Consider the following 25931-nt stretch of genomic DNA (forward strand, 5'->3'; position numbering starts at 1 on the left):
TCACTACATGTTTTTTTCCCCATGTAACCTTAGACCTGATTTGGCATTTTGGAACCACTGATCCTAATCAATCTTCTCATCCAATATCTGCCCAGCACCTTTTGTTAGGTGCTGGGATCTAAGAGTCAGCAAGACAGGCAAGTGTTTGACACCATGAATACTGACAGCTGTTGAGAACACAGACCTCTAACCCAATTCACGGGGTCAGAGCAAACTTCCCAGGACAACTGCCTTTTACATTAAAACCTGTGGGTCAGTAGGAGTTCTCCAAATATGGGAGTTTGGGAAAGAGAACTGACCTCCAGATAAGAAAACTAACATTCAGAGAGAGCAAATGCCTTTCCCAGTCATGCAGTAAAAGTTGGTGGCAGAACAAAAATGACAAACTGAGTTAAAATTTCTGTTTCTATTGCATGTGTTGCTTTGCTTTTCAGTGAGAATCCTTGAGCCCTGTATTAGCAACCTTGCTACTTCTTCAAGTGGCCAATTTAGGGGAGGATCCTAAATGCAGATTTACTGCTTTTCCTGCATCCACTACAGAAAAAACACCTTGAATCACACCTTTACTTGAATTCAGTTGAGTTCCAGTGACTACCACCTCTGTGTTTTGTCAACTGTGGGTTGAGTCCTTTCCTGAAAACACATCAGTGTAACTAAGAAGTCACTGCTGTTTCTTGGAGTTGGGTTGGAATAGTTGGAGTGGGAGCCAGGATGGTTGGAAAACAAACCACACATATTGCTGCTTCTGGAAGCTTTGTTCTTTAATGAGCCATAGGGTGATTTGTTCATCAAGCTGCTTTTGTGTAGCCATACAGTGCATATTTTGAGTGACACAAACTGCACTTTATACAGATGATGTCTTGTTACCCCTCAACCCCCCGCAAAGAAAAAAAACAAAAAGGAAATTACAAAGTGCCTGTTGATTGCATCCGGAATGTAATCAGTTCCGTGGGTGAGACAAATCATTCTTCTTATAGAATTATTCTATTAAACAGTAAAATGTTATATTTCACAGGATATGTCCTTTTATAATACAGTTCTTTAAAAATTTACACTCAGCATACTTATAAATTACTTAAAATCCATTAAATATAATACTAATCTGTAGTCCACACCTTTCCCATAGTAAATACAAATACTTGTGGTTCAAAAGGTGCAACTTTTATATGACCTCAGAGGGCTGATAAATAGGCATTAAGAATGGATGACTAGCAAGGTGACAGGCCCATTGTGGGGGCTTTTTTGAAAAAAGTTTCAACCAGGGGACCAATATGAGACCTAACAGATCCATCTCCACAATCATCATTTTGCTGTTACCCTTTCAATACCCAATTAAATGTGGGAGTCATTCCAGAGAAAAGTGTTTGTTAAAAGTAGTCTAGGGCACAAAAAGAGAGGACTCCCACAGATACCACGGAGTTTTACTACCAAGTCCAGCATGGTATTGGGGGACAGTGCTGGGGAGTTGTCACAAGAGTATGGGTGGACGTAACACATTTGTCCATACAGAATGATGCATGTCCCGCATCCAGCTTCCCACCAAGAAGAAAAAAGAGAGGAGGATGAGGAAAGCCATAGAGTATGTTTCTTTTTAAAATGAAAACTCTCTTAGCTTTGAACACATCCTGAGAATCCTTTCTTCTTTCTAGTTTACCAAAGTGCTTGTTACAGTTAAAAACACAGACCACAGGCACTGAGGTGGGACTATAGAACCCTGCTGGACCACATCTTTTCAGCACACTTCTGACCCTCTGTTTTTGTGACCCTCTGTTTTGGATGGTGAAAACAACTCTACCGTTATGAAACACAGAACGGAGTCTGCATTAATCTTCCAGCAGGATAAGTGCTCTGGCAGGTTTCCAAAGCAAGAGAAGATGGGGGCTCTAGTATTCCATCCCAGGACCTCTGGCCCTTTTGTCTCTCTCTGCAAGGCTCATAGTTGGAGGGCTGTATCTCCCTTTGTGTTTTCAGAAGCCCAGAGTGGCAAAATAATTTAAATGGCAGGAGGTACAAAATACGTTGTAAACTAAGCCTCCCTGAATCCTGCTGGATTTGCTGTTAATTTGCTTCAATTTGTGATACAGAATGAAATCACACTTCTCTGCTTTTGTTACATTTTCCATAATAAGTACATACTAAATTACAGGAATACATTCACTTTAATGGGCAGAGTTGAAAATTCAGGTTTTGTTTGGGGCTGGGAATGTGTGCTAGAAGTAGAGTGCTCTGCATTTTGGAGTATGGGCTCCAAATGTGGAGCTGCCCCACTGCTGCCATGCAGATCAAAGCAAACAAGCAAAGGAGAAGCACTATGGAACCACAAGTGTGATGCATACGAAGGGCTAACAGTTTCATAAGTGACTGTAACGCGGCATCACTTTGTGGTGACATAACTTTACCATGCAGAGGGCCAGTGAGAACAGATGGATGCAGACACAGCATTTGGTTCTGAAGGTTTTTAGGAGTTATGGCTTCATCTCTTGATCAGGCCAACAAGGCCTATTACCCTATGTAAACAACGGCTTTCCCTCAAAGGGAGGGCCCCACACTGCTCTCCACTCTTACAATTTTGTGGATCTCTCCTCCTCACCCACCCACCCCAATCCTGGCAGATTAAATGTCTAGAAATCCACATAAATCTAGCAACTGAAAAAAACAAGTTTTTTCTTTTTTTCTTTTTTTAATTGAATTTTACCCAAATTGGAGTTTCAGGTCCCTGAGAAAAATTATAAAGTCTCTTAACATCCATCAGCTAGTTCCTATAAAGTGACTTACATCAGTCATTTTTTAACTGCCAAAAAACTTATTTTACCAAAAAAATCTCACAAAGATTTAGAAGGAAGAACATGTGCCAACATGTCTTCTCCTGGCCATTCCTCTGGGCCACAGGAAATTATCTGATAAGGGCAATCTCTTTTTTTTTTTAAATACAGGATTTAACCAACATTCTGGAGTAAGTGCAGAGTAACAATTAATGCCCAGCAGCACACTACTCCCCCAAGAACACTGAAACACAGACTGTGCAACCTGGCATGGGGCTAAGGAACCAGCAATCCCACTATGACACACCATGCTGAGGGGTTTTCCTCTGTCCTCTAGGAGATTCTCTGAAATTCAGATTTTTAAAAGCTTAACATTTAGTACTCCCCAGGACAAGACAAACAAGGTGGCAGATGTCTGTGGGATATAAAGCATAACATTTGCTCATTAACCATCATTATTCTGGAGATTTTAAAAGCTTCCTTTCTCTGGCTCAATTCTGAACCCAAAGCAGGGAGAGGTAAAACTCCTGCTACCTTTAGCTGCCACTCAGAATTATGCTCCAAGTCTAACCTCTGGGGCTGGCCAATAACCACTGAGGCAGTGGCATGAGGTTCAGTGTTGTGTAACAGGAGAGACTCTGCCTTAACAAAAGACTTAATATTTCCACAACTTCAAAGAAGTATGAAAAGGAAGAATAACCAAAATACAGGTTATAGATGGTAAAGGCTCTTTTTCAGAGCAGTGCATGTAGTAGCAAGACAAGATGCATTTAGTAACTTTAAAAATAAACATTTCACATACTTATCTCGAGAAAGGCTATCATGTTTCATTTTTCATATATTATAAATAGCAAAAACAGATTTCTATTCCCACAAATGCTAAGATACTTAAAATGTTATTACAACTCATGTGTATGAAGACCACCCAGTGGTGAAAATGATGTCTTACTATTCCCTCAACCCAGGGATGAATGGCTCTCATCCCCTTGTCCAGTGGCCCCTAATCTGTGGGAAGAAATTCCATGGGAAGGAGGGAAGCACAAGGTTAAAAAGAAATATGCCTACTATACATACATATTTACAATAAACTTCAGTAACCAGAATATTAACAAAAATAGCTTCAAGTAGTCCTTGATTTTTTTCCATCTATTTAATACTGATGGTCTGAGAAAAGGAAGATAAAAGTTAGATAGGTCATATTAAAAACCTTTTTATTTTTTGGCAGCTTTCTGTAACACTTATTCATGCAATATTGTATGTGAATATTTTTGGAGAACTAACTAAATGGTCACATTATTTGAGTCTGTGGTGGGAATCCACCAGCAGATGAACAGGCTCATATGTGGTTTTCGGTTTAATCTATACAAAGAGAAAAGCCTGAATGGCTTAGGATGGAACCTTCATAAGTTTAGGGATCACCATGTCTCTGGGAAACTAAAAATTAAAGTATAAGAATCTGATCCTAGGACCAGGAAATATGAGAACAGTATGGCTACTGACACTTCAGCCCATGCAATGTATTTGGCAGGAACTAAACAGGAGTCAAACCAGCACTGATTATTATGACATCAAACATCATCAAAAACAAAATAGGTATTCTCTTCTTCACCATATAACAAGATATCTGAGACACGCTCTGATGGCTTAATGGAAACAATCACTTTTTTTGCTTTCCCCAGAATATAACATGGAGTGTTTTTTCAGAAATCTTAAAATAGAGGGATTAGGCTTTTTGTTTATAAGTTTTTGGAAAAAAATTATATTCTACCCCAGCTCCTAACTATCCCAAAATAAACCCAAAGGCTTTTGCTTTCATAGTTAAGAAAGATTTATACGTTTTCTTCAAATGTCAGAAATGAGAGGGTCCCTCAGGTCAGCAATATCCCCCCTAGTTCAACACCCACCTTTGGGAAGGGAAAAGAGGGTGGGGGAGAGGCAACTATAACTGACCCAAATCCCCAGGCCCTAGGTGGCTTTGTTTAGTAAAATCTCAATTCAAATACAGCAGCCAAGGCACAGCTGGCACCATCCCCAGCAGGCTTTCTGCTTCTGCAGGAGGCCCAGGAATTCAGCACATACAGTCTTAGCCATATGCTTAGAAAAGAGGCAGGACCACAATTAGGATGGACTATTGTGGACAAGGTGATGAAACGCAGCCCCAAAGGTGAGATGTGTTTACCACTCTGTAGCCACGGAGGGACACACATCTGCCGGTTCAGACCATAAATTCATTATTTCCAAAGAGTGCTAGCTGTTGGTTGGAGGTGCAGTCTGGGTCCACAGTTTTTCTGCGGCCAGACATGACTGTTCCCTCTGGGGTCTCTTTGGTTTTCTGAGGTGAGTTTTTCACATTCTTTAATTTTTGTTTGCCCTTTTCTGGGTTGAAGGTTCCTCTGCTGATGAACTGAGGCCTGTCTTCCAGGGATTTGGTCTGGCCCAATGGTCCTTCCATTCCCAGGGCCTCATTAGCTGAGGCAGCTCGGTAGAATGGAGATTTGGAATAAATCTGAAATAGTTTTCTGGTCCCATGAGACGATGCCGTGTTAGACAGACATAAAGAGGAGACTGAAGAGTCCACTACATCTAAAGAGTCTTGCTGCTTTTTAAGCTGCTTTCGCAACTTGCTGGAAGGTTCAGACTTGCCAGCTGTCTTCAGGGAGCTAAGGGCTAAGCTTCTCTCTGAGGCAAAAAAGAGACCAAAGATGTAAATGACAGTGCCCTCTAAAGCAAATCATCATGTAATGAATAGGTGTCACTGTTCACACATGAAATTGGGTGGGATAAGATTTGGAGGTTCCAGGCTGACTTACTATGGGCACAGTCATAGTCAAAGAGAGCTCACCATCCATTTCTCTATATAGCAGTTCAGAATCATCCTCAAGGAAATCTGGTGTTTGACTATGCCACCAGTGGAGGCCTAGAACAGTCACTATCATATTAAAAACTGCCGGGATATGTAGATAAGTTCTACATCTCCCTGAGACATGCCACCCAGTTAAACACCTCCTTTGTATATGTATATAGTCCCACCTCACAGTGGGGCACAATTCCTGCCACGCTCAGAAAATGGGTCATGGGTCAGTAAGACAACATATATTGTGATTATTGGCTTTTCTCTGTGGTAAGTACAGGATAAAACATTAAATTACCAAACAAAACAAAACAAAACAAAACAAACAAACAAAACTCAATCACACTAAAGAGTTGGTTTGATAAACAATGTATGTGGAAGCTTTACAAAGACAACAGGAAAAAAAAGACCTTCCATGGAAGTCAGGAATCTAAGTAGCAAAGACAATTACATTTCTTATCCCCATCCAGATAGTGATAAGGACCTGTATGCCAAACGATGAAGGCTAAAACTATATGGATAAAAGGACAAAATTGGCCGGGCGCGGTGGCTCAAGCCTGTAATCCCAGCACTTTGGGAGGCCGAGATGGGTGGATCACGAGGTCAGGAGATCAAGACCATCCTGGCTAACACAGTGAAACCCCGTCTCTACTAAAAAATACAAAAAAACTAGCCGGGCGAGGTGGCGGGCGCCTGTAGTCCCAGCTACTCTGGAGGCTGAGGCAGGAGAATGGCCTGAACCCGGGAGGCGGAGCTTGCAGTGAGCTGAGATCCGGCCACTGCACTCCAGCAAGGGGGACAGAGTGAGACTCCGTCTCAAAAAAAAAAAAAAAAAAAAAAAAGGACAAAATTCCTCAGGACTTTGTTACTGCTGATGTATGGTCAGTGCATTCTTGAAAGACTTTGTCTTGGTTTCGGAATCTTTATTCCTCCTTTGCAAAACAAATCTGGCGTCTTTGGTCTACCATGTTCACTTACCTGATTTCTCAGAGATAGCACATTCAGACTCCATATTCAAATTTTCTGAGCTATCAGCAGTCCCAATGGAGGCCTCAGACTCAAGAGTTTCATCATCAGAGGCACGGGGTTCCAGTACAAGCATCTCAAATGTCAGCTCTTCCCTGTAAGATACAATCAAGAAACCATTAGCATATTTGATAGGAAGTGGAAGGAAGATAACAGAAAAAAAGATCCTCCATGAAAGTCAGGAATCTAAGAAGCAAAGAGAGTCCATTTTTACTGTCCCCATCCAGGTGGTGATGCCAAATATGGTGAACGCTAAAACTATATGGACTAAAGGATAAAATCATAGTCAATCTAGGACCAATAACAGGGGTAAGAGTAGGGTGAAGATGCTGTCGTGGTGAGATCTTTCAGTAAAATGAACTCTGGACTGATAATCAGGAGATCAGGGCTCTAACCTTGTTCATAATATCCATAATGCATCAGGAAAGTACCTTTCTCTCTCTGGACCTCAGCTTCCTACCACAAAACAAAGAGATTAAATTAGATAACCTCTAAGATTCCTTCCAGCTCCTAAACTATTTTCCATGAAGCTTACTAACTAGCTGTGGACTATATCCTCTACCTTCACCACAGAGACCTCTAGATGAAGAAAAACACTGATTGATCTTTTCTGTCCTTTGAAGCTTATGCCATCTTTAGTTATCGCATTCTCTAGTCTTCCTTCTTCATCAGTCACCCAGCTGCCTCTCAGTAATGCCCCACATTCCGTGATGTCTTTGGTACTCAGCTCCTAACCTTGCTTTCTCACTAATGCTTGACATCACCTGATCTATTCAATTAATATCTTTGTAAAAATTCATCTCAATATCCTAACACTGAAGTTCTTTTATGTCTGCAACTTCTAACAATATTTTCCTCCACTTTTGCTAAGCTACTTTCTCCAATGGGCAGATGCTGGAGCTTGTCATTACCTGAATACACCAACTGTGAATCCAATATTCTGCCCTGTTCACAACCTCCTTATCCTTCCAATTCTTACTCACCTTCTAATCAAGTCTCTTCCCTAACAGAGCCCCTTACCTTTACTTCCACTTTACCTAGCTTGAGATCCATGAACAATCATTTCAAGAATAGTATCACCAGTATTACAATTGTCTGAGGTCATGTGCATTCTGAGACTGTGCTCGTTCTTCTTTCTTTTTCTAGGGACTCTCCCCTTACTTGAAAATTCCTATGAATCCTTCAAGACCGCTAACATCATCTGCATCAAAGCCGAATTGGGTCTTCTTTTCAGATCACTCTTCTAGCAAATAGCCCCTGGTCAATGTACATCATCTTTGCCTTATCATGTTTTTTACAGCTGAGCCCCAGCTGCTTTTTTAGCTGGCCTATATATATTCCAGAATCAATCATGAGAGACCAAAAAAGTACTTTAACAGTCTCATATCCCCTTATAAGTCAAACTCAAGACCTGTGATCCTGGAACTCAGGAATAAAGATCCCATTAAGACTTTCTAAGAGTCATCAATGTCGACCAGAACTATTACACAGCACCTTTAGGGAGAACCATGGCATGTTCATATTATCCCCAAGGCATAATGTCACCCAATCCCTGCAACAGTGATGAATGGAGGTAAAAGAGCTTCTTATTTGTCTCTCTCCTAAATTGCAATCAATTTCCCTATCCAGTATCCTAGCACTCTCTAGGGCTATAGCATTACTATGACCATCTAGTTGCTGTTCCCATGGCCATATGGATCTTTGGCTAATAACCTTCCTTCATGGATTTGTGAATGATGCCCATTCTTGAAAGGGACTTTGGCTTAGCCTAAGAATTATTACTCTTCTTTGCAAAATAAATCTGTTCGTGAAGGCTGGTCTCTGACCTGTTAGGACTCCAGTGCCTCATCTTGGCTCCCCACTGTTACTGCTAGATGAATCGTGACTAAGACTGACATGCCCTGTGGATACTGTGTCCTCCTCCCAGTCAGCCTCTCCAGACCATCACTGTAGCAGCCTCAGGTTTTCCAGCTCATGAAACTGGCTTCCCAGAGGGAACAACTTTCACACTGTTACCTGAGTACAGGCAACATGTCTTTGTCATTTCAACATCTCCTGTATCACCTGACACAGTGTTTAACACACAGGAGATAATAAATAAGAAAAAATAAAGAAACGATAGAAGGAAGGAAATGAAAACAGACAATGACTGTCTCTCCCCTTCCTCCTGGATACTCACTTCTCCTTCTGTAGGTTCTCAATCTGCTCAGTCAGTACTCTCTCCTCCTGCTGCATAGCTGCTTGCTGCTGTTCTGTGATGTCAGTCTCCATGGCTGCCTCACTAGTCAAGGTCTCCTCTGAGACATCAGACACAGAAGGCAACCGAACTACAACAGGAGACGATGGACCTGGATAGTTTCCTCGACGAATACGCCCCTTTCCCTGCAGAGAAAAATTCACATTAGAAAGTAAATTGAGTGACTGCATCAGTTTCATGCAGATCTTTTAGGATAACAAGTGTACTTCCATCACACCAGGTGAATGGTAAGAACAAATGGAAACATTCCGCAAGGCCTAGGATATTTAGTGAGACATCATTCATCCAATACATTTAAGTTAAAATATTTCTTGCAAGAGTGCTGGAAAATGGATACTTCGGTAGGTGGGAGTGTAAGAAACCATTGTGTACTGAGATGAGATTCTTCTTTTAATATAAGCTGCATCCATTCCAAACAAAATAGCCACATCTGCATATTTTTTTAATTAATTAAAATTGAAGTAACATTTCAGTTCTGCAGTCACACTAGCCACATTTCAAGTGCTCAATAGCCACAAGTAGCTCGTGACCCCTACACCGACTGGTACACATATACATTTCCTATCATCATAGTAAGTTCTGATGGATAACAGTGCTCTATAACTTTAGCCTTGGAATGTACAATCTCTCTAGGAAGACCATAGAAGTATGTTCTAAAACTCAGTTTTGAAAAACAAAAACAAAATGTAGTCATTTATATAACACAGGGTGCTAGCGAGATATATTTTCTTAGAAACTTCTATTCTTGAGATTAGAGTGTGAAAATCTCATTGCTGCTTCTCCCTTTTTTTTTTTTTTTCAAACATTGGTTACTTTATATGTGACTTTAGCTTCTGGTAGTGGCAAACTAAACTTTCCAAGTTAATCTCCTGCTAAGAAACATAAAAACTCAACATATGCTTGAAGGCATTGAAGAGCTAACCAGATAGATTTAAGGAGAGGCTAGTCCAGCATTTAGCGCTAATCTAAATGTCAGAGGTGGCTGTGACTCTAAACAGAGCTTTTGACGTGCTACAGCAGAGGATGGCAAACTATGGCCTGTGTGGCAAATCTAGCCTTGCACATATTTTGTAAATACAGCTTCATTGGAATACGTTCATCCTCATTAATTTACTTATTGTTTATTGCTGCTTTTTCAGAACAATGGCAGAGTTGATTGCTGAGACGGAGACTGGCCTACAAAGCCTAAAATATATTCTCTAGTCCTTTACAGAAAAAGTTTGCCATCATCTTGGGGTAGAGAATAAAAGTTGGAGCCAGACCCACTCAACGGTGTGAGTTGCTGCCTGGCAAAACCTCCGTGCCTGACACTGGGATCCCTAAGGTTTGTTTCTTAGACTAAGAGTAAACTGAAATTACAAAAGTCCTCGCAGATACTGTAGTCTAGCTTCAAGTCATCTGGATGGTCCAGAAAATTCTAATCCCTAAAAATGAATTAAAGTAATCTCAGATTGCTAATACTTCAGGACCAGGCAGAAAAAAATGAAAACATTCTGTGGAGGAAAGTAACATTATCCTAGGCCTCAAAATATTTTAAAAATAATGTTTCAAATACTCTGACAAATAATCAAAGGTAACAGGCACAAAAGGAGACAAGACAACGTAAACAAAAACTAGTAAAAATGACAGAAAACAGAAACCCTAAAAGACTCCAGATATGGTGGCTATGGGATTTAAAATAACCATGCTGAAGGAGATAGGAAGACATAGTTGAAGTAGTGGACTGGAAATTAGGTCAAAAGAAAAATCCTGAACCAAGCAGGAAGAAACGAAAGAATGGAAAAATTCACAAAAGAAAGTAAAAGAGGCCGGGCGCGGTGGCTCAAGCCTGTAATCCCAGCACTTTGGGAGGCCGAGGCGGGTGGATCACGAGGTCAGGAGATCGAGACTATCCTGGCTAACACGGTGAAACCCCGTCTCTACTAAAAATACAAAAAATTAGCCGGGCGAGGTGGCAGGCGCCTGTAGTCTCAGCTACTTGGGAGGCTGAGGCGGGAGAATGGCGTGAACCCGGGAGGCGGAGCTTGCAGTGAGCCGAGATCGCGCCACTGCACTCCAGCCTGGGAGACACAGCGAGACTCCGTCTCAAAAAAAAAAAAAAAAAAAAAAAAAAAAAAAAAAAAAAAAGAAAGTAAAAGAATGGCTGGGCGCAGTGGCTCACACCTGTAATCCCAGCACTTTGGGAGGCTGAGGCGGGCGGATCACCTGAGGTCAGGAGTTCAAGACCAGCCTAGCCAATGTGAAGAAACCCCATTTCCACTGAAAATACAAAAATTAGCTTGGCATGGTGGCATGCGCCTGTAGTCCCAGTACTCAGGATGCTGAGTTAAGGGAATTGCTTAAACTCGAGAGGCAGAGGTTGCAGTGAGCCAAGTTTACGTCACTGCACTCCAGCCTGGGCAAATATCAGGACAAGAGAGATCCTACAGAAGAAATATTTAAGAGATCATGGCAGAGCATTTTTTAAAAGCAGTTAAAGATATTAACCTAGGAATTTAAGAAAGCCTACAACCCCTAAGAAAGAGAAATGAAAAGAAGTCTATACCTAGACAAACTACTGTTAAAAACTAAAGGCCTAAGGTAAAAGAAAGACTTAAAAGCAGTTACAAAAAGCAAATTACTTGCAAAAAAGGAACAACTATTAGATTCAAAGTCTGTTTCTCAACAGAAATAATGGAATGCAGAAAACAATGGAATATTTTCATGGTATGAAAGGAAAAAGGAACTGCCAAGCTTAACTGTTATATATAGAAAATAATTTTCAGGAATGAAGGTGAAACAAAGACATTTCAGACAGACTATGGGGAGAATCTGACACCAGCAGACCTGCACTAAAGGAAATATTGAAGGGAAGATTGAAAATGTCTCAAGAAGAAAAGTTAGAGGTGTGAGAAATAATGAAAGGCAATGAAAAGTGAGTATGTCTAAACAGTGACTGCATAAAACACAATAACGATGTGTTGGATTTAAAACATACAGATAATTAAGATAAACAACAATAAGAGCAACAAAATCATATCATAGTAAGGCATACTAAAGCACCTGTATTATCTAGGAAAAAGATAAAACTACTAGTTAACAGACACTGATAGATCACAGATCTGTTTTCACCATTTGGTTAATACTAAAATAATAGTAAAAGTGTAAAACTTCCAAACAAACAAAAAAAATGGAATAAAAAAGTAGTCAAAAAATGCAAGAAAGAGCAAAAAAGGCAAGGAAGAAAAGAAAAAGGAACATATATCAGGTAGGACAAATAAAAAGCACATAAAAAGCAGATTTTAAACCCAAATATATTGGTGATTATATTAAATGTAAATAGATGAAATGCTCCTATTAAAATTTGAAGATTGTCAGGCCATATAAAAAAAGAGAAAACCTAACTATGTGATGTTTATAAAAGACATGTGAATTCAGAAAGGCTGAGAGTAAAGAAATGGGGAAAAAAAAAGACATACCATGCAAATACTAACCAAAATAAGGCTAGTACAGCTATGTTAACCACAAACAAAGTAAACTTTACGAAGTGTTACCTGTGATAAAGAGGGATACCTCACAATGACAAAGGTTCATATTATGAAGATAAAACATTTCCAAATATGTATGTACTTAAAAAATTGCTTCAAAAAAATTTAAAGTAAAATATTGACAGAAATACTTAAAGAAAAATAGACTATAATCAGTACTGACAGAACAAGTGTGCACATGCAATCAGAAATGATGTAAAACTGAACTTGATGTAAGCAATCTAACAGACATATATAGACTTCAGTATCTAACTACAGAATACTCACTTTAAAGCACACATAGCAAAACAACAAAATTCCAAGGGTTGAAATAATTTATCTGACCATTAAAGTAATTTAAAACAAGTTTTCTAATAATGCAGTTACAAAGAGAAAATTAAAAATTCTTGTACACTCAGAAATTAAGAAATAGACTTTAAAACAAACCATGGTCAAAGAGGAAATCACAATGGAAATTAGAAAATATTTTGAATGAAACAATATAAAAACCCATGTAAGCTCTGTCTACTTTAAAGTTATAGCCTTAAATACATACATTAGAAAAGAAGGAAAGATTCATAATTAAGGATGTAAGAATCTATTTCAGGAAACTAGATAAAGAACAACATAATAAATTCCTCCTGCAACAAAAGCAATAAAGAAAAGTGCAAACAAACATTAGAATGAAGACAATCAAAGTCAAATGTAGCTCTTTGAAGAGGCGAATAAAAATTTTAAAACTCTAGCAAGACTGAAAGAGAGAAGTCACAAATAACCAAAGGTGGGAATGAAAAACGGGACGTCACTACAAATCTTGTAGACCCAGAGGGTAAGAGACTACTAAAAACAACTTCATGTCAATAAGTATAAAATTTTAGACAGTGGAGAAATTTCTACAAAAATCTAATTAATACCATCAATGAAGAAATTAGAAATGTGAATAATATTAAAGAAATTGAATCCAGAATCAAAATCTTTCCAAAAACAAAAACTCTAGGCCTAGATTTCAGTGGCAGACAAGAAGAAATAACAAATTCTTCCACAGAATTAAAAATTATTCCCTAACTTGTCTTTAGAGTCAGGCGTAACTTTGATAACAAAACAAAACAAATACATTAAAAAGAAGGATTACTGCCAGGTGCAGTAGCACATGCTCACAATCCCAGAACTTTGGGAGGCTGAGGCAGGTGGATCGCTTGAGCTCAGGAGTTCAAGACCAGCCTTGGCAACATGGCAAAACCCCTTCTCTACAAAAAAATACAAAAATTAGCCAGGCGTGGTGGCACGTGCCTGTAGCCTCAGCTACATGGAAGACTGAGGCAGGAGCCCAGGAGGTTGAGGTTGCAGTGAGCCAAGATCATGCCAGTGCACTGTAGCCTGGGTGATAACAGTGAGAGCCTGTCTCAAAACAAACAAACAAAAACAAAAACAAAAAAGGATTATTATGGCTTAACTTTACTCATAAACACATGCAAAAATCCTAAACAATATCCTAACTATAACAGAATCAAGTAATATAGAAAATGTAATATAAAAATATTAAATATATGAAAAGTTGTATTTGTTGTAGTAGCATAATGATGGTTTAACATTAGAAATGGACTCTGTGTAATGTGTCAAATCAATGCAATAAAAAAGTCTGATAAAACCTCAATACATGCAGTAAAGGCATTTCATAAAATTCAACATTCTATCACAATAACAACTCTTAGAAAACCTGGAATAGAAGGGCACATACTTAATCTCATAAAGTACCTACAAAAATTCTATAGCAAACATCACACTTGGTGGTAAAAGGTTGAAAGCTTTTCCTGTAGGGCTGGGAGCATGCCAGTAATGATCACTATTACTACTTCCATTCAACACTATACTGCAGGTTCTAACACAAGAAAAAGAAAGAAAAGGTATAAGGATTATAAAAGAGCAAATGAAACTATCATTATTCATGAATGGTATGACTGTACAGGTAGAAAATCCAAAGAAATCCACAGAAAACTTATTAGAATAAGTGAATTCAGCAAAGTCACTGAATACAAGATGAAAAATACCAAAATCAATTGTATTTTTATACAACAGAAAATAAAAATTTTAAAATAATACCTATGATTGCATTTAAATATTAAATACCTAGCAGTAATTCAAACTAAAGATGTGTAAAATCTCAACACAGAAAACTATAAAACACTTTTGAAAGTAGCTAATGCGCTACATGAATGAAGAGAGATATCATGTTCACAGATGGGAAAAATCAGTATCGTAAAAATGTCAATTCTCCAGAAGGCAATCTATAGATCCAATGCAATCCTAATAAAAATCCCAAGATAATTTTTTGAAGCTGATTCCATAATTTACATGGCAATATAAACAGCCAAGAATAGTCAAAACACCAATGAAGAAGGTAGGATGACTTATTCTACCGGATATTTTTAGAAAGCTATGGTAAATAAAATAGTGGTGGTGTTGGTACAAAGGTAGTCAAACCAAAGCCCCTAGAAACAGACCCACACATAAAAAGGCTCCCAATTTACAACAAAAGGGGAACTGCAGGGCATTGTGGAAAGGAAAAATTTTCTTAAACATGACCCTAAAAGGTATTCATCCCAAAGGGAAAGACTGATTAACAACATTAAAATCCAGAACCTCTGTTCATCAAAAAAGAAAGGAAAAAAGCAAACCATAGAATGGAAGAAAATTTGCAACAAAAGTAACAATAAAGGATTTGTACCTGGAATTCATAAAGAATCCCTACAGAACATCAGAAAAAGACAACCCATTTAGAAAAACAGGCAAGAGCTCTGAACAGGCTCCTCACAAAAGAGGATATAGAAATAGCCAACATGTATATACACATACACATTATACATGTTAGAGTCACAATAAAAAATATAATTTTTAAAAATAACACACCCATCAGAATAGCTAAAATTAAGGAATCTGGTAATAAAAGTGCTGGGGGCAGGTGGAGCAATTGGGAATTCCTACACACTGCTAACATATTAACAACCATTTTGGAAGAAAGTTTGGCATTATCTACTAAAGTTGAAGATAAATATATCCTGTGACCCTGCAATCCACTCCTGTATATTTCGCCAACAAAAAATACATGTATGTGTCTCTTAAAATCATAATTCCCCAAAACACAACCCAAATATCCATCAACAGTAGACTAAATTGTGGTATATGCATACACTGATAAACTATACAGTTATGAAAATGAGCTACAACTAAACAAAATATGAATAAGTCTTACACACATAAGGTTGACTGAAATGAATCAGAGACAAAATAATACATCTTTTTTTTTTTTTTTTTTGAGACAGAGTCTCACTCTGTCACCCAGGCTGGAGTGCAGTGGCCGGATCTCAGCTCACTGCAAGCTCCGCCTCCCAGGTTTACGCCATTCTCCTGCCTCAGCCTCCCGAGTAGCTGGGACTACAGGCGTCCGCCACCTCGCCCGGCTAGTTTTTTGTATTTTTTAGTAGAGACGGGGTTTCACCGTGTTAGCCAGGATGATCTCGATCTCCTAATCTCGTGATCCGCCCGTCTCGGCCTCCCAAAGTGCTGGGATTACAGGCTTGAGCCACCGCGCCCGGCCAATAATACATCTTATACGATGCCATTTATATAAAGCTCAAAATTAGGTAAAGCGAAACTATGGTGCTCAGGGACACATATTTTAGTAGCAAACAAAAAATAAAACAAAAGAAGTCATTAATGTAAAAATCAGGTTACTGCTTACCTCTGGAGGAGAAAGAGGATTATGACTAGAAAGGGAAAGAGGAGAGTTTCTGGGGATGCTGGCAACGTCCTATTTCTTGAGCTGGGGTGGTATGTGGATGTTCATTTATAATAATTCATTAAACTGAATATTTATGTTTCTGTGTTTTTCAGTATGTTTTATATTTTGCAATAAAAAAGATATTTAAGAGTTCCTTTTCAAAGTTAGCTATTTATGGAAATACACGAATATCCATTGAAAATTATGTCACTTTGACAAATTTCTGAGTTGGTTTTGGCAAGAAAGAAAGGAAAAGTGCTGTTTTAAAAACAGAAACCCATGATCTAGTGCAGGTGATAAGGTAAAGGCTGGAGGGTAGTTCTAAGGGCATTCAGACTAACTCCTCTAAAACTAAAACACATAATGGGATAAAATCAGGAGGATTACAATATTGCTATTCCACTTTTCGTTCTAAAATCAACAAGGAAAAAACATGTTAAGAAAAACAAGCTCAAAACAGAAGATCAGTCTGCAAATTGAACAAAAAATGACAAAGTATTCTTTATGCTATAAATTCCAGGACATCATCCAGTTCCATTTGACGTTGACTATTTATAGCCAAATGAATAAATAATATGATTTAAAAGCCTCAAGAAGCTTGAAAATCTGAGTTTATTCCTAGTGTCCACATTCCAGTATTCAATAAAAGAGCTGCCTTTTTTCAATGTTCATACCATTAGCTGGCCACCGGAGTATTTCACCATGAGTTAGCTGCAAATCACTTAATATAGCTGAAGAAAATCAAACAAGCTCAACAGATCTGATCTATTTTAAGAAGCATTAAACAAAACAAAGAAAAATGGAAACTCCTACAGCCTAGAATTATCTTACAAAGACTAAAGTAATTTTTAAAAAGTTGATTACATGGAGCTTTTAGAAACATGGGAAAATACTAATACTGTGTTAAAAACAGTACATAAGGTTGTATACCATTGGTTTTAAAAATGAGTAATACAAAATTTACAAATACACTAAATTATTAACAGTAGTTTCCTGACTGGAATAATATCCTTCCTTCACTTCCCCACTTTCCTATAATAAGCATGAATTTACTTTTTTCAAATTGGAATTTTTTCTTCTGGATCCCTGCTCACTGTATATTCTCTTGTAGTGTTTTTTTCCATAATTGTTTTTCTCCCATCAGTGTAAGTGTCACAGAGTGAAAAAGGCAAATATTTTCTTGACAGTATCATAAAAATAATTGTAGACTTCCCTGAAAAGTATCTGTAGATAACACTGAGAAGTGGTTTATAGTATCCTTTGTTCATTTTTCACTGGGTAGCTAATCTTTCTATTTACTTATAAGGAGCTTCTCTTTATTAAGGAAAATTAGACTTTGAAATGGGAATTGAAAATATTTTCTTATGGTACATCACTTCCCTTTTACTTTTTTTATGGTCATTTTTGTCACACAATAATACTTGTTTTTTGTTGCTGAACCTTTCAACTTTTTTCTTTAATAGTCTTATATAATAGCAAAGCCCTGTCCAAGATTATATTTTTCTATCATAATAGGGATTGTATTGGTTTTGACTGATCACAGACTACATGAATAATTTGTACCCAACTCTTAATGCAAGTACTGGAAAAAATATAAAGCCATATTGTCATCCTTTTTCTCAGTAACTATTCCAGTGACTTCCTGGCTTAAACGTTGCAGGCAAACTGTTCCTAAAATGAGAATATCAAAATACAATTATCTTCAACTGTTAATAAGTAGGAGGTCTCAAGTCGTACTAAATACAATTTAATATTATACACAATACCCAGATTTCCAATCCTTTACAGCACATTAACAGGATTATCAGAAAAATCTGGACTGGACTACCACTACCAAAGACATCACAGATAATATACTTTTGACAGACAGCCAAGATCAGGAAGCAGTTTAAGACATTATTAGGCTTATAGAGAGCTAATTATTCTCAGTTTGTACAGAAAAATAAACTAGCACTTAATTCATTCCTTTCAAATGGGAGGAAGTGGAGTTCTCTTCTTAAAAGCTGTGTTTTCAGAGCTCTAAAAAGGTACACTTATAAAATAACTTAAAAATTCTTCTGAATTGTACAGTGAGATATTGGGACCCCTGACTTGATAAGAGATCTTTAATCACACTTAGCTTCTTTCTTGCTTGTTTTCAGTTTCTGTTCTATGAAGATAAATGTTTCCTGGTTAATCTTTTTCCATTTGCTCCCATTTTCCTTTTCTATTTGTACTTTTTTCACCCTAAAGATGTATCCCCTTCAGCCACCTTTTATGGCTTGGTTTCAACTTTTGCATGAAAAGGTTTAGGTGATAACTTTTCTGATTTCCCCTTGAGCTCTTTCCCAATTGCCCTTTGAGCTGAGTTAAACTAGGGTATTTTGGCAGTATTAAGGTAGAGAGGTAGGGTACTTGAGTGTCTACAGGATGCAGGGCAGTGAGGACCTCTGCCAGGATAGTGCCAGAGCTACTTTTATGCTTTAGTCTTTGATGTGAATCTTTTTTTTTTTTTTTTTTTTTAAAGATACAGGGTCTCACTCTTGCTCAGGTTAGAGTGCAGTGGCACAATCACAGCTCACTGCAGCCTTCAACTCCTGGGCTCAAGGGATCCTTCTACCTCAGTATCCCCAATATGTGGGACTACAGGCATGTGCCACCATGCCCGGCTAACTTTTTAAATTTTTTGTAGAGATGAGATCTCGCATTGTTGCCAAGGCTGATCTGAAACTCCTGGCTTCAAGCAATCCTCCTGCCTTGGCCTTCCAAAGTGCTGGGATTATAGGCATGAACTACTGTGCCTGGCCTGACTCAGCTTTTTTGTTTGTTTGTTTCTTTTCTTCCCTATATGGATATTCATTTTCCCCACATCATTTAGTGAATACCAGACCTTTGAAATGCCACTCACATCATAATCCTTTATTTTTCTCTTTTACAATTTTCCCAGTTATTCTGCTTCTTTATTTTCTTATGAATTTTAGCATCAACTTGTAAAGGTCCCCAAAGTATTCTTTTGCTATTTTTGTTGAGACCACATTTGTAAGTAAAGAGTTATAAAACTCTTTCCTTGTCTGTGTAAGAACTGATCTTTGGTCAATGTTCTAGCTCAGGACCCCTGGAAACTTGATAAAGGCAGGCTGCAAATGATGTTATTAAGCAACATCACCTCTGACAAAAATTAATCTGATTGATAAACTGCATCTGGAGAATAAGTAAAGATAAATTGTAAATATCCCATAGGAAGCCATATATTTGGAATTCAATGAAAGTTGAGTCAGTTGTAACTGGACATACCCCTTGTGGGGACGCTGGAAACAATGTCTATGGAATTTTACAAGAGGTTAATTCCTGTATAGGCATAAAACTTCCAAGGCAGAATAGTTCTACATCCATTGGATGTGAAGTCCTTTTTCCTTGCACCTGAGTTGTGACTTAGAGGCCAAAGATAACTCATTGATGGTTGTGTGGACTGCTTCAAGGGCTCCCACACGAGCATGATCTTATGCTCTCTGCAAGCATGCTGTACTTCCAGTCCCATATCCTAAGTGATTCTGATGCCAAGTGAAGCCCATGGTAGTCATATGAGTCTGAAAGTTGAGCCTAAGAAAATATCCTCTTTCCCTCCTAGTGGGTATTGAAACAATATATGAATAGACTACTTTAGAAGAACTGACACCATTACAAAATTTAGGCTTTCTTTCCAAATGTATTTGTTTAAGTCTTCTTCTGTAATATTTGAGGTTTTAAGGCTTTTTTTTTTTTTTTTTTTTTTGAGACAGAGTCTTGCTCCGTTGCCCAGGCTGGAGTGCAGTGGTGCAATCTTGGCTCACTGCAAGCTCCGCCTCCCAAGTTCACGCTATTCTCCGGCCTCAGCCTCCCGAGTAGCTGGGACTACAGGCGCCCGCCACCACGCCCGACTGATTGTTTTTGTATTTTTTAGTAGAGACGGGGTTTCACCATGTTAGCCAGGATGGTCTCAATCTCCTGACCTTGTGATCCGCCCGTCTTAGCCTCCCAAAGTGCTGGAATTACAGGCGTGAGCCACTGCGCCCGGCCTTAAGGCTTTCTTTGTACAAATCTTCTATATTTCTTGTTAAGTGTATTCTTTGATATTTGATGTTGATGTTTAAAGTGTGTGTGTACAATATATAAACGGGCATTTTTCTTCCATCATATCATCCAAGTGGTTGCTTGTATAAGTAAAATTTATTAATTGTACTCAGACATCAGAATTCTCTTATCATCTTTAAGTTCTTTAGTTGATTTTCCTGAGTTTCACATGTATGTAATCATAATAGAAATAGTAATAATTTTACTTCTTTAAAATTTTATATCTCCAATTCTTTTTTCTTAATTGCTTTAGCTAGTACCTTCAGATCAATGTTAAATGACAGTGGGGATAATGGATATCCTTGCCTTTTTTGATTTTAATCAGAATGCTTCCAGTGTTCTTCCATTAAGCAAGATGTTGGATTTTGGGTTCAGATATGTTTTTATCATGCTAAGAATATAAGATATCCCTGTTTTAATAAAAATGTTTTTTAAAAGAATGCTGATATATCAAATGCCTTTAAAATATCTATGAGGATAATACAATTTTTCTCCACAGATCAATAAACATGGTGAATGACATTAATAGCTATCCTAATATAGAGTCATCCTTGCATTCCTAGGTTAAATCCTCCTTGGTCAAGGTTCATATTTTTATATTTATAGGCTACTGAATTCTGCTTGCTGATTCATTTTTATTTTATTTTTTAATTCTTTTTTTTTTTTTTTTTTTTGAGATAGGGTCTCCCTCTGTCACCCAGGCTGGAGTGCAGTGGTGTTATCATGGCTCACTGCAGCCTTGACTTCCTAGGCTCAGGTGATTCTCTCATCTCAGCCTCCCTAGTAGCTGGGACTACAGGTGCTTGCCACCAGGCCTAATTTTTTTTTTTTTTTGTAGAGATGGGGTTTCACCATGTTGCCCAGGCTGGTCTCAAACTCTTGGGCTCAAGGATCCACACGCCTTGGTCTCCCAAGGTGTCGGTGATATTTTAACCTAGGATTTTTGAATTAATATTCATAGATGAGGCAGTCCTACATGTATATATCAGGTGCTATCTCTGTGTGTATGGGGGTGTGTGTATAAGAATTCTCTTTATAGAGAGAGTTCCATAACAAGCATAGTTCTTAATGGTTTTAAAATATTAATTTAGACTGGGCATGGTGGTTCACACCTGTAATCCCACCACTTTGGGAGGCCGAGGAGGGCAGATCACCTGAGGTCAGGAGTTCGAGACCAGCCTGGCCAACATGGCAAAACCCCGATTCTACTAAAAATAAATACAAAAATTAGCCAGGTGTGGTAGTGCATATCTGTAGTCCCAGCTACTCGGGAGGCTGAGGCATGAGAATTGCTTGAACCCAGGAAGCAGAGGTTGCAGTGAGCCAAGATTGTGCCACTGCCCTCCAGCGTGGGTGACAGAGTGAGACTCTGTCTCAATTAAAACACAAACAAAAAATCAACTCATTTAATCCTAAGTTTGGTACTATTAACCAATTTATAGATAAGAACACTGAGGCATGGAGATTAAATAATTTGCCATGTCACAACTACTAGTAAATTAGAGCTAGGATTTACACCCAAAAGTCTAGTCCAGAGTCCATGCTGTGCTCTGCTGCTTTTAATATTTCTATATGCAATTTTTATTGGTTTTTTCTTTGTGTATGCGTGTGTGTGAGGGCGGGGTGGTGAGGATCAGTGTTAGACTCTTTTAGTTAAAAAAGACCTTTTCCCCTCTCTACTCTGAGGCAGCTTAAATTATATATTTATAATTATGTATTTAATTATGTAATTATGTATTTAAAGAGTTGGTACCTTTTCTTTGTGAAACTATTTATATCTGGTGTTTTTATGAGAGGAAGTTCTTAGACAACTCTGCTATCTCTTCTTCTTTTTAAATTAGTCTGTTTGGCCGGGTGTGGTGGCTCATGCCTGTAATCCCAGCACTTTGGGAGGCCGAGGTGGGTGATCACCTGAGGTCAGGAGTTTGAGACCAGCCTGGTCAACATGGTGAAACCCCGTCTCTACTAAAAATACAAAAATTAGGGCGTGGTGGGGGGCACCTATAATCTCAGCTATTTGGGAAGCTGAGGCAGGACAACTGCTAGAACTGGGGAGGCAGAGGTTGCAGTGAGCCGAGATTGTGCCATTGCACTCCAGCCCAGGCTGACAACAGCAACACTCTGAAATAAAATAAAAAATAAAATAAAAAATAAAAATAAAACAAAATAAAATAGTCTTAGGATTCTTTTCAACTATTTCGTCTGTTTTTGTTTTTTAAGACAGGGTCTCGCTCTGTCACTCAGGCTGGCGTGCAGTGGTGCTATGTTGGCTCACTGCAACCTCTGCTTCTTGCGCTCAAGCGATCCTCCCACCGCAGCCTTCCAAGTATCTGGGACCATAGGCATGCACCACTACATCTGGCTAATTTTTTTTGTATTTTTGGTAGATATGGGGTTTCACCGTGTTGCCCAGGCTGGTCTTGAACTCAAGTGATCCACTAGCCTCAGTCTCCCAAAGTTCTGGGAGCTATCACTCCCGGCCCCTTTTCAGCCATTCTTACTGAGAACTTTGAAGATGACCCAGGAGGAAATTGTTTTTATAGCTAAAAAATAGTAGCTAACATTAGTTCCCATTCCCTATCATAAATATAAGATATAAAGCACCAAAATTTACATTAAGTACTAAACTCTGAGACCTTGTGAGTCCTGGCTCACTCTTCAATGCCCCATAGTACTAATGTTTTAGAGTTTGCTTCAAAACAAAGCCTATTTTGGTTTTAACTTAAGGTTTCCCTTCTGCACAATTACATATACAAGTTTATATGCAAGCTACATAGCCTTTTACAGAATTAAACCTTGTTGACTTATACTAACTGGTAGGTCTTTCTCCATCTGATTAATTTAAACTCATACCTTAAGAGCTAGCTTCCCTTCTACAGCCTTACCCTGTGCCACCAGGCAGAATTAAGTACTTCTTCCTTGGTATTTTCACCATATTTGGCACACAGTACCGTCTGATCCATCTCTCCCTCCTTCCTTTTGGGACATGCTTTCTAATACCCACAGATTCAACCGCCTAATCATATAGATTTGCCATGCTCTGTCTAAGGAAGTCTGTATATAATTCTATTGTCTATTTTTTCTAAGAATGATATTCTGAAACAGACAGTCTTAATTATTTAATTTGGGTTAGAATTCTGTGAGACCAGTCCATTATGGGCTTCTTAGACTGTAACACAAATATTGAGAGTCAAATGCTCTAATGTGGGGGATCTCAGTGATACCTATTTGAGGGAAACAGGATCCCTATTTGAGGGAATCAGTTGAAACTCACTTTTTCATTTTCTCCTAAGACTTAAGAAGATAACCATGGAGACAAATAGAAGATATGCCATAGTGTTAGGATGAATAAGGCCTATGAGGAGAGTTTTGATTTCTTCTGAAAATTCTGTAAGGCTCATGATAGCAAAAGAATGCAAGAAGGAATGGCAAGGCATGACTGATGGGCACAAAGAAATTAAATACTATAAATCGAAGTAAGCCTAAACAGTAAAAGAGACTCATGGTGATAATGAAAGAATGAATTGCATTGCCTTTAATAAACCTGATGACTGTTTAGAAAAAGACATATATTACCCTCATGCAGAAAGTCACGATACTTTAAGACCCAAAGAAAGTACATGTTACTAGGGTTTGTCTATGGGTTAAATGTGTGAGGAGGAGGAACTGTGCATCATCTAGACAGAAAAATATATAGCTAGCTAAAACACAAATCTCAGAACCCTAATGAAATTTTACTTAAAAATAGCACTTCAGGGCAAGATGGACGATCCCTGTTGAGTGTCTTGTTAAGTCACAAAAATAGGAAGGAAATGAATTATCAGACTACTTCCTGAGGAATTTGCTTTCCTGGTAAGGAGAGATCCTTTATCCAAGGCTTTTTGGAAAAGACTGGTTGTTTTGTGTGGTGTTATAATTAGGTATCCAAGCTTGTTCAAAAATCATATCCCACTGCCTGTAGTTACGGTTCACCAGATAATCAGGGTTAGTAAGCACTTTAAACACAGCTAGTATCTGTTTGTATGTATTTATATCTTGCATATGAAAAGGAATTATTCTCAACAAATATTTCTGTGAAGTGCAGTGAGCCGGTAGTATTATATGTAATACAGTGCAGTGGTTCTCAGAGTGTAGCCCCACAGAACCCCAGCAAAGATGCTGGGGTGTAATGATGTCCTCAAAACCATTTCAAAGGGTCTACAATGTTAAAATTATTTTCATAATTATACTAAGAGGCTATTTGCCATTTTAACTTGTTGACATCTGTGCTAATTACATAAAAGCAATTGTGGGTTCAACTGCTGTCACCTTTACATGAATCAAGGTAATGATACCAAACGGTTCTAGCAGTCTTCATGTTCTTTTGCTACCACACATTTAGTTTTTAAAAAATCAGTTTCATTTCATGTCATTGACCAAGACGTATAAATTAATTTTATTACTTCTTAACTGCTAAATTACCTATTTTCAATTTTCTGTATGATTAACTGGAAATTACACATACAGCCATTCTGTCACATACTGATGGTTACCTCAACAAAGAGTATTTGTGCAATTCTTTGAATTGCAAGCAAAATTAGCTGCTTTATTAATGAAACAGTATTTATAATAATTGACAAAGTTTGATTATTCTTCTTAAGTGGTACACATTTTCTTTGAAATTGTATGAAGGGAATCTGTTACTGCAAGTGAAACAAATGGCGACATTTGTTGTCAGTGAGTAAATTTCGAGCTTTCAAATAAATATTAGAATTTTGGAAAACTTGTAACTGCCCTGTGATTTTGACAGCTTCCCATATGGTGTGAATGCCAACACCCAGGGTTTAGCCAGAAGATGTAACCAAATCTTGCAAGGGACTATCAGTGCCTACAGAAATGGGATAGATCTGAGTTCATCTTGACTCAACAGGGGTAAACTGGAGCTACTACTTATCTTTACTTAGCCTACTGACAATGAGCCAGAACAGCAGTGTTGAACAACAAAGAAAGTGGACTGCCATCTCAATACCGGGATATCATACAGAATTCTGCCTCCCCTATCACTCCTCCTAGTCTCAACATCAGGGGAGAAAGGGTCAAGAAAGACGAAGGGCAGAAGAGTCTGACAAACAGAAATTACCCACCTACCCCCAAAGTTTTAAGTTCCAGGTAAAGGTCTAGTCTGCCCTGGGAGGAAGTGAGACGAGCACTGGATTTAAAACTGACTGAAGTTTTAATATTAAGAGAACTGACTCTTAAATACTAGAATGAAATGAATTTTTGAAAATTATAGAATTGGTTTCAAGATGCTGTTAAGGTAATTGACATCCAGTGGGAAAGGGAAGTTGGACAGGCTGGAGTTGAGAGACAGTTATAGACAAAAAGAAAAACTGATTTATATTAGTACCTCAACAAGTTAAGCCTCCTCAATAAAATGGTTACACACAGGTGGACAGTTTTCCACACAGATTGGTGTTCTCAGCCTTCTATCCCATTCCTTTTTTGTATAATCAATGGAACTGAAGAGGGATACCAGTAATGAGATCCTGGTATGAGTTCTAGCATACCATAATATTTAAGTCTAGAACTAGTCCACCAATTTGGATTAGTTCACTCCTATTTGTAGCTCTGTTTGATAAATGCTAAGTGGATAAGAACCATATTTCTACATCTGGGAGGACAC

General features: G+C 38.2%; 1 protein-coding gene and 1 long non-coding RNA gene across 32 annotated transcripts in view; one reads left to right on the forward strand and one right to left on the reverse strand.

The window, feature by feature from the left end:
- Positions 1–740: 740 nt before the first annotated feature.
- The window catches only part of MYO9A (myosin IXA), a 306752-nt gene continuing 281561 nt past the window's right edge, over positions 741–25931 (reverse strand). For all 31 annotated transcript variants that reach the window (XM_077939666.1, XM_077939675.1, XM_077939671.1 and 28 more), the window contains 3 exons: positions 8819–9021; positions 6592–6734; positions 741–5441 (listed from right to left, as the gene is read on the reverse strand). In XM_077939666.1, the coding sequence (XP_077795792.1) occupies positions 4978–5441; positions 6592–6734; positions 8819–9021 (810 nt within the window). In that variant the 3' untranslated portion in view covers positions 741–4977. The remainder of the gene's footprint in view (positions 5442–6591; positions 6735–8818; positions 9022–25931) is intronic.
- Positions 9681–13641, forward strand: LOC144329951 (uncharacterized). Its single transcript, XR_013395704.1, has 2 exons — positions 9681–10694; positions 11029–13641. It is a non-coding gene; the product is annotated as an uncharacterized LOC144329951 (long non-coding RNA).

This window comes from Macaca mulatta, chromosome 7 (assembly GCF_049350105.2).
Source record: "Macaca mulatta isolate MMU2019108-1 chromosome 7, T2T-MMU8v2.0, whole genome shotgun sequence".
NCBI lineage: Eukaryota > Metazoa > Chordata > Mammalia > Primates > Cercopithecidae > Macaca > Macaca mulatta.